The sequence below is a fragment of the Macaca fascicularis genome, chromosome 4 (assembly GCF_037993035.2).
Source record: "Macaca fascicularis isolate 582-1 chromosome 4, T2T-MFA8v1.1".
Lineage (NCBI taxonomy): Eukaryota > Metazoa > Chordata > Mammalia > Primates > Cercopithecidae > Macaca > Macaca fascicularis.
In genome coordinates this window covers 59,200,438-59,215,124 of record NC_088378.1, presented here as the reverse complement: position 1 = coordinate 59,215,124, position 14,687 = coordinate 59,200,438, and the positions used below count along the sequence as shown (strand labels likewise).

The 14,687-nt window shown below is 44.0% G+C and overlaps 1 protein-coding gene across 19 annotated transcripts in view; it reads right to left on the bottom strand.

The window, feature by feature from the left end:
- The window catches only part of MTHFD1L (methylenetetrahydrofolate dehydrogenase (NADP+ dependent) 1 like), a 232,212-nt gene that overhangs the window by 56,395 nt on the left and 161,130 nt on the right, over window positions 1-14,687 (bottom strand). For all 19 annotated transcript variants that reach the window (XR_012433541.1, XM_005552135.5, XM_005552137.5 and 16 more), the window contains 2 exons: window positions 7,805-7,912; window positions 5,269-5,421 (listed from right to left, as the gene is read on the bottom strand). Coding sequence is in view for 18 of the 19 variants with exons in the window: in XM_005552135.5 (XP_005552192.3) it covers window positions 5,269-5,421; window positions 7,805-7,912 (261 nt within the window). In the remaining variant the exon portion in view is untranslated. The remainder of the gene's footprint in view (window positions 1-5,268; window positions 5,422-7,804; window positions 7,913-14,687) is intronic.

Sequence of the window (14,687 nt, the reverse complement as noted above, 5' to 3'; positions counted from 1 at the left end):
TATTTCTTACAAAAAGATGTACTAAGTGGTACTATGTCGGTCAAGAATCTTGTATTATTTCCTAGCTTCCAATAATACATATAATGTCATAAAAAAGAGGGCAGAATACATAAAATACATACGAAGCTTACTAGGAATGAACAAAGTTATTTTAGGAAGGAAAAATTGGCTACCATAAAGGAATATGGAAAACGCTAGCAATGCACGTAAGAATGAGCGCAAAGGTCTTAGATGCCCACGAGCTGGGAATGCTTGTGCTGGGTGCTTCAGTTACAACAGCATGTGGAAGTGAAATAGACTAGTGAAGCTGTTACACCAGTTAATAGTATTTATTACTATTTGTGGTCACCAATGTCAATTAAAGCAATAATTAAATAGAACATGATGAAACAATTCAATGGTAGGAAAAAAAATCTGGCCCACAAGGGAACATGGAAAGTAAAAAGTAAATATTTAGAAAGCAAAATCTGGAGGGGAAAAAAGCTCCAGCATCTCACCACGGGGTCTTCCGAAGCCAGCAATGCTGGAGATGTTTATTGTTCAAGGACGGACTTGCTTGGGTTGGGATTCTCCAACTAGAGCCAGAGGGGAGCTGCTCTGCCTCCCTTGAGGACATAACAAGAGGGGCTTTCTGCCTTTGTTATAAAGCCCGCCACATTCTGTGCCTGTATGGTTTTATTTACTGGAGTCTATCATAAGGCCTGTGAGGGAAGGGATGGATCTTTCTCATAGCCACGGGGCTGATGGCCCTGGGTGCCGTAGGCATTTAATAATTCACTGAGTAAATGAATGAACCCTGCAGGAGAATGGGAGCCTTTCTGATCTTGAGGTCTCAGTTTGGACTATCTTTCTGGAGTGGATAGATGAATATGTATTTCAGCAGCACTCTAATAAGCCCACACTGGGTGACTAAGCAGATGAGTGATTCATTTTGCTAGAATTTTCCCACCTGCAGGAGCCAGTCCCCCTGGTGTCCCCATTCTCCATCTCCTCAGTCATCTCAGCAGGAAATTACTATCCTGTCTCCCACACGGGTGATGAATGTTCAAGGCATTTCAGCAGACTGTGGCAAGGCCCAGAATGGGGTCAAGTAAAAGTAAATACCAGCCCTTATTAGGAGATCCTGGCCCCTCTGGTACGTGTGTCCCAGTACACATGCAGCTTCCTGCTCTGTCATAGAAAGCAGCCCTCTAGGGCCACCGCCTCCAGTGACAGTTTCCTGACCTCCAGGAACTTCTGTAGTCAGGCACCACTCCCTTCCTCATGCCCCACACCCGATTGTTCCAGATTTCATCACTATGCACTGACGCTCACCGCGACCCCGCGTGTGGCCACAGGAGGAACTCGGCTGAGGGCTGAGAAGACCAGATAATGACACAGAGGGCTCACTTCAGGAAACCCAGGGAGCTGCAGCGGCTCCTCCAGGGCCATTCCACACATTCATTTTCTAACAAGTCATAAGTCAAAGAGTGACGTCAGGAGCGGACAGCCTGGTGTCCAGGCATGAGCCATGGCAACAGATTCTGATTTTCCAGAACGACTTCGGTCGTTACCTGATGTTGGATATGGTGGTGTTAGCTGAAGTGGGAGGAGATTCATATTGTATGTTTGTTTAGTGACTCCAAAGATTTTAAATTATATTGTGGTTTTTATTATTTTATTTCATTTTTTTAAGAGACAGAAGTCTCACTCTATCTCCCAGGCAGGAGTGCAATGGTATCATCATAGCTCACTATTGCCTCAAACTCCTGGGCTCAAGTAATCCTCCCACTTCAGCCTTCTGAGTAGCTGGCGCTCCAGATGCCTGCCATGACTCCTGGCTAATTTTTGTTTAAGTAGAGACGAAGTCTGCCTATGTTGCCCCGGCTGGTCTCGAACTCCTGGCCTGAGGCAATCCTTCTACCTTGGCTTCCAAAAGTGCTCAGATTATAAATGTGAGCCACTATGCGGGCCCTGGTTTTTATTTAATGGCTATTAAATGCTCAGAAGTGAATTCAGGTTTCAGTTAAATGCACAATTTTTATATCAAACTATTTTCTTTGCTAATTCACTTCTATCTGCGTCTACCAGCTGTAAATTGCCTGAAGCAGAGAAAGCTTCTTTAGGTTGGGGCTCCCTGTAGCCCCAAGCTGAGTGCCTTATGCAGCACTGGCTGAGTGAATTTGTTGGATGAACTACTGAGGGGTTTAGAGTCTGCAGAGGGTAGGACAGGGCAGATCGTGATCGCAGCTAACCTTCTCAGCTACTCTACCATTTCATGTTCTGTTTGGGCACCTCCGTCACCCCTCACCTCCCCTGATGGTCCGGTCTCTCTGGGCCTGCACTGTCCAGCCACCCCCTCTTATCCCTAAGCCAAGGCCTTCACCAACTAAAGCCCAGGAGTAAAGTGGCCATCACTGAGGCCATTCTATATATGTATGTATGTATGTATGTATATATGTATTTATTGAGAGATGGGAGTGTTGCTCTGTTGCCCAGGCTGAAATTCAGTGGCGTGATCTCGGCTTACTACAACCTCTGCCTCCTGGGTTCAAGTGATTTTCCTGCCTCAGCCTCCCAAGTAGCTGGGATTATAGGCGCCAGCCACCACACCCATCTAATTTTTGTATTTGTAGTAGAGATGGGGTTTCACCATTTTGGCCAAGCAGGTCTCGAACTCCTGACCTCGTGATTCGCCTGCCTCGTGATCCGCCCGCCTCGGCCTCCCAAAGTCCTGGGATTATAGGCATGAGCCACCACGCCCGGCCAACTGAGGCCATTCTAAGGAATATAAAGCAAGCTCTTCAGTGCTGATTTTTGTTAACTGAGGTATAATTAAATTATACACAGGCCCGGCACAGTGGCATGAGCCTGTCGTCACAGCTACTTGGGAAGCTGAGGTGGGAAGACTGCTTGAGCCCAGGAGTTTGAGTCCAGCCTGGGCATCACACGTGTATAGGTCTGTGAGTCTGGAAGAATGTATATAGCCATGGACTCACTACCACGTCAAAACATAGGGTATTTCCATTATCCCAAAAAGTTCCCTCCTGCCCCTCCGCAGTCAAACACTTCCCCTCCCCCAACTCCTGGCAACCACTGATCTGAACTGTAGACCCGAAAATGTCATTCAGAACTCATTTCATCTGGACCCTTCTCCCTGTGTCAACGCTGCTGCGAGCGGTGTCTGTGGGATTTTTCTGGACGTTCTCTGCCATGTTGCTGCTCCTTCCTTCCCACCTCCTGGAAGGCACCCCTGCTAGGAGTCGACTGCGTTAACATGGGTGTTTCAGGGATGTCTTCCTTTGCTCTCTTCTCACTGATTTCTAGCTATCCCTGTGTCTCTCCTGTTTAACGACTGCCTTCACCCATATCCTTAAACCCACCAGGGTGACGTTCCTGCCCCTTTCTTTGGAGCGCTGTGTCTGTATTTCCAGTGGAGGCACAGACTGTTCCTTAGATCCCGTTAACCCTCCAAGCTCTCTCTACCCAAGCCAGGCTCATTTCTGGCCCCGCAAATCTGCCGCCTCCTGTGTCCTTTCCGTGACCGATGGCATCACCAGCCAGAGTCACCAAGCTAGAACAGTCCCTTCCCCCGGTCCCCACGGTAGGAGGATACTTTTAGAGTACGTCTGCAATTCACCACCACTCTCCGTATCTACTTCTGTGGCCGAAGTACGGACCTTGATTGCCTCTGGCCCCAGCTGAATTAACCCACCTCTCTGGGCCTGGTTCTCTTTTCACTAAACGTTCTCCACATTGCTGCCAGAGCTATTTTTCTAAAATACACATCAGACCACATTCTTCTCCTCCTCACTTAAAAACAAAAAACCAAAAAACCAAGAAATAAACCAAAAAAACCCCATCCTACTGTGGCTCCCCAGTGTGTACGAGATCAGATTCAAGTTCCATGAGATGGTCTTCAAGATCTTTGGCCATGTGGCTCTGTCCTGCTATCCCAATCCTATTTCCATTCCCATTCCCATCCCCAGCCTTCCCACCTCATCCAACTCCAGCCACACTGGACCACCCCAAGAGAGGACGTCACGTATTAGTACTCTGGTGCCTTTGAGTCAAAACTCACTGTTTTGCCAGTTCAGAGATTGAGTCCTTTTTGAAGAATCCCTTCTCCTTCCACATCCCGGGTAAATTCTGCCCCAGGCATAATGAGCTGTTACCCCATGCGCTCTGAGGGCATTCAGAATGCCAACGCAATGCTCTCCAGGCACCTCTGTGCTGTTCAAACCTATGCATCTCACACCTGCTCATCTTAAAATCTCTGTGCCTCACATGCAGGAAGAATTCAAAAAATGCTGATTGAAAAAACATTGTGTCCAGTATTAGATGAAGTATGTAAATATCAAGGTAAGAATCTGCACTTTTTGTCGACCTATTGCTTGTTTGCACAATAAAGCCACATTTATTATAAAAAATTATTATAATGTACGCTGTTTAAGCTCAGATCACTTTGCAATAATGATGATGATAATGATGGGTTAGAATATTTTTTTCTTTGCTTGCCATGGGATCTGCCAGGTTGTAAGAATTCTTTTTTGTTCTAAATCAAATTCAGGAACACTCCCAAAGACAAGAAGTCGAATTTAGGCCACAGATGGTAGCAACGGAAGGTTATCACTGTGTAGCTGTACCAAATGAAGCCCATCTTCATGGATTTTAAGCACTTCGATAAGCTTTTATTTCTCTGCTCATCTCCTTTACCCCCATAGATAACACAAAATAACAGCATAATCATCCAATAGCAACGAAATCCCATCACAACAACATCAAAAATGAGAACTCATGTGATTCACTGATTTCCCAAGCCAGAGCTTCCCACCTGATGTGCTGGGGAAGTGGGAGAGCGAGAGGACTGCTTTCCTCAGCCCTTGGGGTGACTGGGCAGATCCTGTCTGGTGTGAACAGTAAACGCCACTGTGGTACATCATTTTGGGTGCTATGTGTGATAAAGGTTGACAACCACTGTCCTAAGCCATTCTACCGTTTAAATAACAGGCTGAATTCTCCCAAGTTATGTTCATACTTGCCTTAGGAAGGAAATTAGTATTATGACTCTAAAGATCCTGAGCACATGATCTAAAAAAAGAAAAACCCAAACCACAATGGCAAAGGTAGGTGACACAGAGTGTTTGGAAAAATAGCGAATACTGTACTATTAATTACTCCCTAATTCTCCCTCATCCATGATTTTTAAAGAGTGGGTGGAGCATAACGATTTGAGGCACCACGGCAGTGCAGAATGGGGCGGGTTTTTGGAAAATGTGACTCACTCACCGTTCCGACCAAAGGGTAAATGAACCCAGCGCCTATGCTGGCCCGGACATCACTGATAGGTAAGATGAAGTCCCTCGGCACACCTTTTTTGTCAGGTTCGTGAGACAGAGAAAGGTGGGTCTTTGCCATGCAGATGGGCAAATTTCCAAAACCCTGTAAGAAAGGAAAGAAAATGTGTTCACTGACACAGATGTTAGTTTCCTGTGTTTTTCTGTTTGCACTTTATACAGTCTCGGCCAGCAATGGTATGCGGCTCAGATTGAGGCACATGCAGGAGCTGCCGGTTACTACTTGTTCATTGAAGAAGCAAGAAGGTGAGGATAAAAACTCATCTCCATGGGATCACTGTTTAGCAGGTCAAGGGTGACTGTTGTTTATTTCGGAGGTTCTCTTTAAGAGAAGGCAGTGTTATGTGCATGTTTGGGGAAAGCACGGCTATTTTCAGGCAAAGCAGCAGCTGTAGAAACCACTTTCCAGGACTATTAATATCCGGGACCCAGCAAGGTAGTCTGGAGAAAGGCTCCTCAACGAGGCTGTTAGTCATGTTGTTCACTCATTCTAGAGTCGGCCAGGAAGCAAAGGGCCCCTTTGTGTTGGTTTATGAATCATGGCTATTTGATCTGCGATTACATTATAAGAACTAAGATGAGGTCACTATTTAAGCTTCTTGTTTTTAAGGACCAAAGTCTATGTCTGACCCAGAGTCCCAAAGGTGAAAGAGCAGGAAGTCACATGTGGTGTCTCACAAAAAGGACAGTGTCCTCGAAGCCTGGTTCTGATTAAATGGCACATAGTGTTCCTTTAGAGGCTTTGCTAATTCATTGCAACCACATACTTGACACTAACTTTAAAAAAAAATAAAAATAGAGATGGAGATTTTGTTATGTTGCCCAGAGTGGTCTCAAACTCCTGGCTTCAACTGACCCTCCTGCACTGGCCTTCCAAAGTGCTGGGATTACAGGTGTGAGCACCGTGCCCGGTTGACACAACTTTTAAGCAATGTTTCCTTGATAGAGATAAAGGGAAAGAAATCTTTAGTGAAATTTTCATAAGACTTAGCCTAAAACTATTTGGAAGATCTTAGAGTCTTATCAACTCAGGGAGGACGTGGGCTTGGGGCCATTTTCTTTTTGAAATCTCCACTCTTCTATACTGATAAGAATTTTGCTGGGCGACAATCACAACTGCCTTTCAGAAATGGTGCCAGAATTTTGAATTTCAGACATAATTAAATATTGAAGTAATTTCTATGAACTAATAGAGGTTGGCTAATGTAAAAATTTTGTCAGTAGGCATATTAAAAAGACACAAACAAAAACCAACCAATACGCCATAAACTGTCACCAGATTACTTCATAAAAGAAATGACATTGTAACACTGAAAGGAGAAAAGACTTAATATGAGAATAAATGATAGCCTTAAGTATCAGTATTAAAAACTCATGGGAAGAAAAAAACCAAACCAACCTCACGAGAATGGCCTTACTTTACTTGGCTTATTGCACATGAATGAAAATTTCACCACAATGCCTGTGCACGGAGCAGTGCTTGGAAATCCTTTTGGTAAAGGATAAGCCAAGAACATACAGGGAAAATTCTCAGAAGTGAGAACTTTCTGAGTTGCTGACTATTTTACCAAACCTAGGAGAATAAATACCCTGGCTGGCAATGGTAGCATTTAACAAAATTTCAAATGGGTTTACAAGAAAGAATAAGGAGTTGGAGATTTGTTTTAAAGAAAAGGTCAACACACTACCTATCACGAAGCTCTTTAGCCAGCAGGCTCTTAAAGTATTCTGACTTCTATCTATCTGGTTACGCCAAAGTAGGAGGGATACTCGAGGCATATGGTCCTTTTGGTGAAGGTGGCTGAGCCTCCTGGAATGGAGTTGATTGATCATGACTGTCACTGGACTAGATGGTGACGCATGCTGTCAGATCACAGCCACCTTCCCAGCTGCTTGCCTACTTGCCTTTGTCAGTGGCTAGAGGCAGAAGATGATGGAGCCTTCAACCTCAGTGGACAAGCTCAGTAAAAAGCCACTGAACCGCTTACGTAAGAAGAACACCAAATATTCCCATCTTTATAGGGTGCACTCCTATCTGCCTACCCCGGCACCATGCTAGCATTTTTAAGGTAGTAAGAGGCCTGCAAGGAAGAGGAAGCATTGCAATTCATCTAAATCTGACTCCGCAGCTATACTCCAAAGGATAGTTTCAACGTTCTGGGCTGAGTGGGAGGGATGAAAGATCACACATCACCTACAAACAGGGATACCACCCATATCAGACACATTTATAGTCACAGAAGTAAATGATGCGTGGATCAGAGGATGTATTTCTCACCATAAAGTTCTAAATATAGTCTAATATATCCGAAAGTAATATCCCGAGGATATTACTTTCATCTTTGTTAACCATAAAATAGATTAAGCAAAGGGTAGCTAGTGAGACAAGTACAAATACTCAAGTCAAGTTGAGTATTCTGAGAGCCTACGGTGGATTTTTTCTTTTCCCCTAAAAGTACAACTTTTACCTGTTGAGTGTAACGATCTATTTTGGCTTGTGCCTCAGGAGAGAGTTCAATATCTTTGGCTCCATAGACAGCCTGGGCAATGGTTCTTATCTTGTCCACAACTGGAAGCTGGAGAAACACAAATTATAACAAAATCGTATAAGTTTAATCTGGTTAAAGATTTTTTTTAAAGTTTAGTGAGATTTTCTGTAATTGCTTAAAATTCTCTATCAGGGTACCCCCTCAGCAACTACAGGATTCCTAGCAAACGCTCTTTTTCCCTTTTAGCATCCTAAAGCAATGAAATTTTCAGTGTCAGAAATAGATCAGATGTCAACTAGCAAATAAACCTTAGGTGTTCAGGCAGTTTAGAGGCAGCTTATCTAGTTGTAACCATTTTTATCCATTGTCGCATTTAAAAAAATGTAGTTTACTATAATTTTTCTTTCTTTCTTTTTTTTTTTTTTTAGACAGTATCACTCTGTCGCCTAGGCTGGAGTGCAGTGGCACAATCTCAGCTCACTGCAGCCTCAACCTCCCAGGCTCAAGTGATCCTCCCATCTCAGCCTCCTGAGTATCTGGGACTACAGGGATGCACCACGACTCCAAGCTAATTTTGTTGTCTTTTTTTTTTTTTTGCATTTGTTTGTAGAGACTGGGTTTCACCATGTTGCCCAGGCTGGTCTTGAACTCCTGGACTCAAGCAACCTGCCCACCTTGGCCTCCCAAAGTACTGGGATTACAGGCATAAGCCATCACGCCTGGCCTGTTTACTATAATTTTTAAATAATCATATATGTTAGGACTGGAGCCTCCCAACGAAATTGTGAGTGCCAGTTTTCAAGTGGGTCTGAATACGGGTTCACAGTATTGCTACAGAAAAAGTAGCAATACTAAAAACAAGTATTTTTTCGTGAGCAGTAATGGATTGAGATTTTAACATAAATGCTGATGTGATCAAACACCATATTGGAAAATCAGAGGTTGAACCCACTGTCACTTTAGCAAATTATGAGAAATCATGTGGCATGGAAGAAACGTGAGAAGACTAGATACAGGCAAATAAGTGTGTTGAGGGAGATGATTTCCATAATGTTAGACTGAAGACTTGGACACAGACTACTGGTAGCATACAGCAAGGGATCTTCAGAAACAAGAATGATTCATTAGGAAAGGAATCTTCTACAGATAAAGTAATTCTAAATTTAAGAAATACGTTTGGCAAAATTATCCACAATCTTTCTGTGGGTAAAAAAGCCTATGTGGCCAGGTGCGGTGGCTCACACCTGTAATCCCAGCACTTTGGGAGGCTGAGGTGGGCGGATCACTTGAGGTCAGGCGTTCAAGATCAGTGTGGCCAACACGGTGAAACCCCGTCTCTGCTGAAAATACAAAAATCAGCTGGGTGTGGCAGCTCACGTCTCTAATCCCAGCTACTCAGGAAGCTGAGGCAGGAGAATCGCTTGACTCTGGGAGGTGGAGGTTGCAGTGAGCCGAGATCGCGCCACTGCACTTCAGGCCTGGGTGACAGAGCAAAACCCTGTCTCAAAAAAAAAAAAAAAAAAAAAAAAAAAAAAAAAAAAAAGCACATGCATGATGCAATTAGTGGATTTACTGTTTGGTGAACAACTGCTGAACCAAATGCTGATGGAACAGATGTGAACCAAGGGGAAGTCTCCTGTGGTATGCCTCAAGGACTTCGCTTGACAACAGCAAATGTCATATTTGTATGAAACACTGTTGATACAAGAGTTACCCAAGAGAAAATAAATAAAAGCCAGCACTCTTCCCCTCCCAACCCTGATAGCACCCAAAACTGCTTTAAAACGTGTTTTTCATTACTACAGTTTTTATTACTGTAGAGGTGTTCTGTGGTCTGGAACTTAAATATTGAATGTTCTAACAAATAAAAAGAAATGAAGGTGCAAGCCTTATAACCTTTCACTGAGGGACATAAAAAGAGTCTGAGTCAACGGAGAAAAATAGTTTGCTCGTGGATGAGGAGACTTAATACTGTACAGAGGTCACTTCTCTGAAACTTACTCAGTTCGATGCAAGTCCAATAAAAATCCCAAGCTCATTTGTGGTTACTTGGCCTATTAGTTCTAAAACTTACAATAAAGGGTTGATGTGGTTTGGATGTTGGTCCCTCCAAATCTCACGGTGAAATGTAATCCTCAGTGTTGGAGGTGGGGCCCGGTGGCAGGTGTTTGGATCATGGGGGCGGATCCTTCATGAATGGCTTGGTGCTGTCCTCATGATAATGAGTGAGTTCTCACTCTGAGTTCTCGAGAGATCTGCTTGTTAGCACCTCCCACCCCCTCTCTTGCTCCCGCTCTTGCCATGTGATGCACTGGCTCCCCCTTTGCCTTCTGCCCTGAGTGGAAGCTTCCTGAGGCCCTCACCAGAAGCCCAGCAGATGTTGGTGCCATGCTTGTACAGCCTTCAGAACCATGAGCCAAAATAAAGGACTTTTCTTTATCCATTAAACAGTCTCAGGGATTCCTTTATAGTAACTTGAGAGTGAACTAACACAGGGTAATGGCATAAATAGTCAGATAACTGGCATATATAGTCCGATAACTTTAAAAATAAACAAAACCGGAAGAACAAAGAAACAGGACTCTTCTACTAGCTATCAATCATACCCCAAAACTATGCTAATAAATTCCATGGGTATTGGCACAAGTATAGACAAATTAATCAATGGCAAAGAAGAAAGAACCCACAAACACACCTCAGCATGTGCAAGATAGCATATGATAGAGGTGACACAAATCAACAGAGAAAGGCTGACTACCATCTGACTTTTGGCTGGAGAGAAATAAAATTAGATTCCTACCACATACCAGGCCTCCAAATAAACCCAATATGGAACAAAGGCATAAACTTGAAAGTTCTAACTCTAAATGTTGGAAGAAAACAGTGGGAACTCTATTATCCTGAACTAGAGAAAGATTTCTTAAACGAGGTAACAACAGAATAACCTATAAAGGAAATGATATATAGATTTCACTGCAGCAAAATTTAAAACTTGTTTTAAGAAGACATTATAAACAAGGTCAAGAAATAAGAGACAGACTGGGAGAAGATACATGCAAATATTTATAAAGTCAAAAGATTAGTAATCTTCAAAGACCAACCTTTGTTAAAACTCTCTGAGCTTTCTAAGATCTATCCCAAAGGCCACCTCCTCCACGAAGCCTTCATGGATGACCCTTAGGCACATGTGAGTATCCTCTTCTTTGACATCTAGATGCCCTTGAGGTGCTCCTACCCGCAGCTTCAGAGGACAGGGGTTCACTGGGGCCTGACTGTGAGGGGCTGCCAGCAAAAGCTCATGCAATCTTGGGGTGTGTGAGTGGAGCCCGAGTGTGTGAACAGTCACACAGACTCAGCAGCACCGCACTGACACCGAAATCTCTTGGAGGGCAAGGGGCCTTTTGTAAACCATGCCATATGAAAAATCGAAAGGAGGGCAGAATGTGAACCAAGGGACCAACGTTAGAAGGAAGTAGTTGTTTTGAGTGCAGTGTTTAAGGAAGAATATAATAACCAGAGCTCTCTCACTTAGCAGTGACCTGTCCTTGCCTGGAGGGTTCTATAAAAGCTGAATATGGTGCCAGGAATGTTGTACAAAGAGTTACTGCCTAAGTGCAAAGTTGAGGCTGGGTTAGAGAGAGAAATGTAAGGGTAACTTTTTCTAAAATTTATTTTTGGTAGAGATGGGGTCTCACCATGTTGCCCAGGCTGGTCTCAAACTCCCGGCCTCAAGCAATTTTCCCACATTGACCTCCCAGGTTGCTGGGATTATAGGTGTACTCTGCATAGGCAACTTCTAATGTAAAAGATTCAATGTTCATATTAGCTGAAGAATGAAGAATGGCTATAAACTCTTTAAGGCTTGGGACCATCTCTTATGTACCTAGAGGCAGCCCCTGGAATATATACAAGGCCCTCAATATACAGTTGAACAAACGAATATTTCTATATTTCCTATTGACTAAGCTTGGGTTCCATGTGGTTCAATAGTCACACAAGCTGATAAGAAAATTCAGGTGTTGATGTGCTGCAGGTAACAGCGGAGAAGACGTTTTCCATGAATCTTAGATCATGAACAACCTGTGTTGCTGGGCACTCAAGGGCTTGCTGCCAACATTGTACTGAAACTAACATGAGCTCCTCCGCTGGTCAACCAATGCCTGGCAAGGAGCAACCTTTTTAAGAAATAAAAGTTGGTGGGACGCTGGAAGATACTTCTTGCAGGAAAGAAGACACAAGGCAAGCCCAAGGACCATGCTTTGTCAGAAGTCAGCTCTCAGAAGGGTGTGCTCCCCAGGCAGTAGAACAGCAGTTCTGGGAAGCAGGCAATGTTCCGGTTGCATGCAGTCTGTGGCCTGCACCTACCTCAGCGCGGCCACTCCAACCCTCCATGGGATCTGCACAAAGGAGCTTGGTGGCTATGTGAGGTAGGAGGGCTCAGAGAGAATGCAGCCTCTCCTCATGTGTGGTTAAATCATATAACCTCCCTGAATTTGTTTCCTCATTTCTAAGATGAGGATGTGAATACTTCAGTATACATCACTGTACTGCACACATTGAATCAGTGTAAAACGCAAGCACGTTGCAAATGTCATGCTATACAAATCTTAAGTAATGTTATTATGGAGTGAGAATGGTAGGGAGGACTGAAAGAATTACATTTTGCTTGGAAGTACAGCAAAACAAGATACTGTTACTCATAACACATTTAATGAACAGAAAAATGCATTCTTTACTGAACTCTAGATCATAATTCAAAAATAAAGAGTGTGATTTTTCTGTTAAGATAATAATTTAAAAAACTCACATGGGAGCAAAGTAATAGCAAATGAATGATTAGTGAATAAATTAATGCAAGTGGGTGGCCGATTTGTTATTTAAAATTTTCTTTTTTGATACAGAGACTCACTCTGTCACCCAGGCTGGAGTGGAATGGTGAGATCTTAGCTGACTGCAACCTCCACCTCCTGGGTTCAAGCGATTATCCTGCCTCAGCCTCCCAAGTGGCTGGGATTACAGGCATGTGCCACCACGCCCGGCTAATTTTGTATTTTTAGTAGAGACAGGGTTTCACCACGTTGGTCAGGCTGGTCTTGAACTCCTGACCTCAGGTGATCTGCCCGCCTCGGCCTCCCAAAGTGTTGGGATTACAGGCGTGAGCCACTGTGCCCGGCATGATTTGCTAAACTTGAAAATGTTTTACAAGAAATATACATATGTGTGTGTACATATATATGTCTGTGTATATATATGTATATACATATGTCTGTGTATATATATGTATATACATATGGGTGTGTGTATATATATGTGTGTATATATGTGTGTATATTTATACATATTTATGTATATATATAAAAATATATATATATTTATTTAAGACAGAGTCTCGCTGATGCCCAGGCTGGGAGTGTAGTGGTACAAAATCTTGGCTCACGGTAACCTCTGCCTTCTGGGTCAAGCAATTCTCCCTTCCTCAGCCTCCCGAGCAGCTGGGATTACAGGCTCCCACCACCATGCCCGGCTGATTTTTGTATTTTTAGTAGAGACGGGGTTTCACCATGTTGGCCAGGCTGGTCTCCAACTCCTGACCTCAGGTGATCTGCCTGCCTTGGCCTCTCAAAGTGCTGGGATTTCAAGTGTGAGCCACTGTGTCTGGCCTAAAATACATATTTTTAAGAACTTTAATTTTAGTAAAATACACATAACATGTAATTTACCATCTTCTTTTCTTTTTTTGTGACCCAGGGTCTCATTCTGGAGTTCAGTGGTGTGATCACAGCTCACTGCAGCCTCAACCTCCGGGGCTCAAGTAATCCTCCTACCTCAGCATACGGCGTAGCTAGGACTACAGGTGCATGCCACCGGCTAATTTCTAAAATTTTTGTAGAGATGGGGGTCTTGCTGTGTTGCCCAGACTGGTCTTGAACTCCTGGGCTCAAGCAATCTGCCTGCCTCGGACTTCCAAAGTGCTGGGATTACAGCCGCAAGCTACCATGCCTGGCCTAATTTACCATTTTAGCCATTTCTAAGTGTGCAATTCAGCAATGTAAAGTCCATTTATGGTGTTGGGCAACCAACTTCCAGAACTCTTTGTATTTAGCAAAATTGAAACTCTACCCATAAAGTAGCAACTTTCCATGCCCCTCCCCTCGGCCCCTGACAACCACCATTCTACTTCCTGTCTATGAATCTGACTGCCCTAGACCCCCTACAAGCGGAGTCAAGCAGTATCTGTCCTTCCGTGTCTGGAGTATTTCATTTAGCATAATGCCCTCAAGTTTCATCCGTGTGATAGGAGGTGTCCTTCCCAAGGCTGAATAATGTTCCATAGTATGTGTGTGCCATATTTAGCTGATCCCTGCTGACAGACAAGGGGGTTCCCACCCTTCAGCTACTGGGAACAATGCTGCTATGAACAGGGCTGCACGAGTACCTGCTTGAGTCCCTGCTTTCAACGCTTTTGGGCATAAGGCAATGTATATTCTTTTGTTAACAACTAAACTTTCTTCCTTTCCAATGTTTATTGGAAAGTGTTTTGGGAATTCCAAGGAGGTGCCAGGCTGACTGTGTGAGCTGAGTAGTTGTGGTTTACTTCCTGTAGGACAAGTGCGACCACCCACACGTGACGGTACTGTGAGGGGCCAGTAGTACGAATGAATCCCAACAGGGCGGCCCTGCTTCCCTGCCTCAACCTCACTGCCAGGGCTGTGTGCTTCCCAGCAGGCACTGCTATCTATCCAGCCCCACAGCTTCCCAGCACTCAGCACTTCTGATGCCCGGCCTCAGCCTCGCCACCACTGTAATAGATGAAGGTGCATCCTGGCAGCTTCTAGGGGTAGGATACTGCTTCCTGGGACCT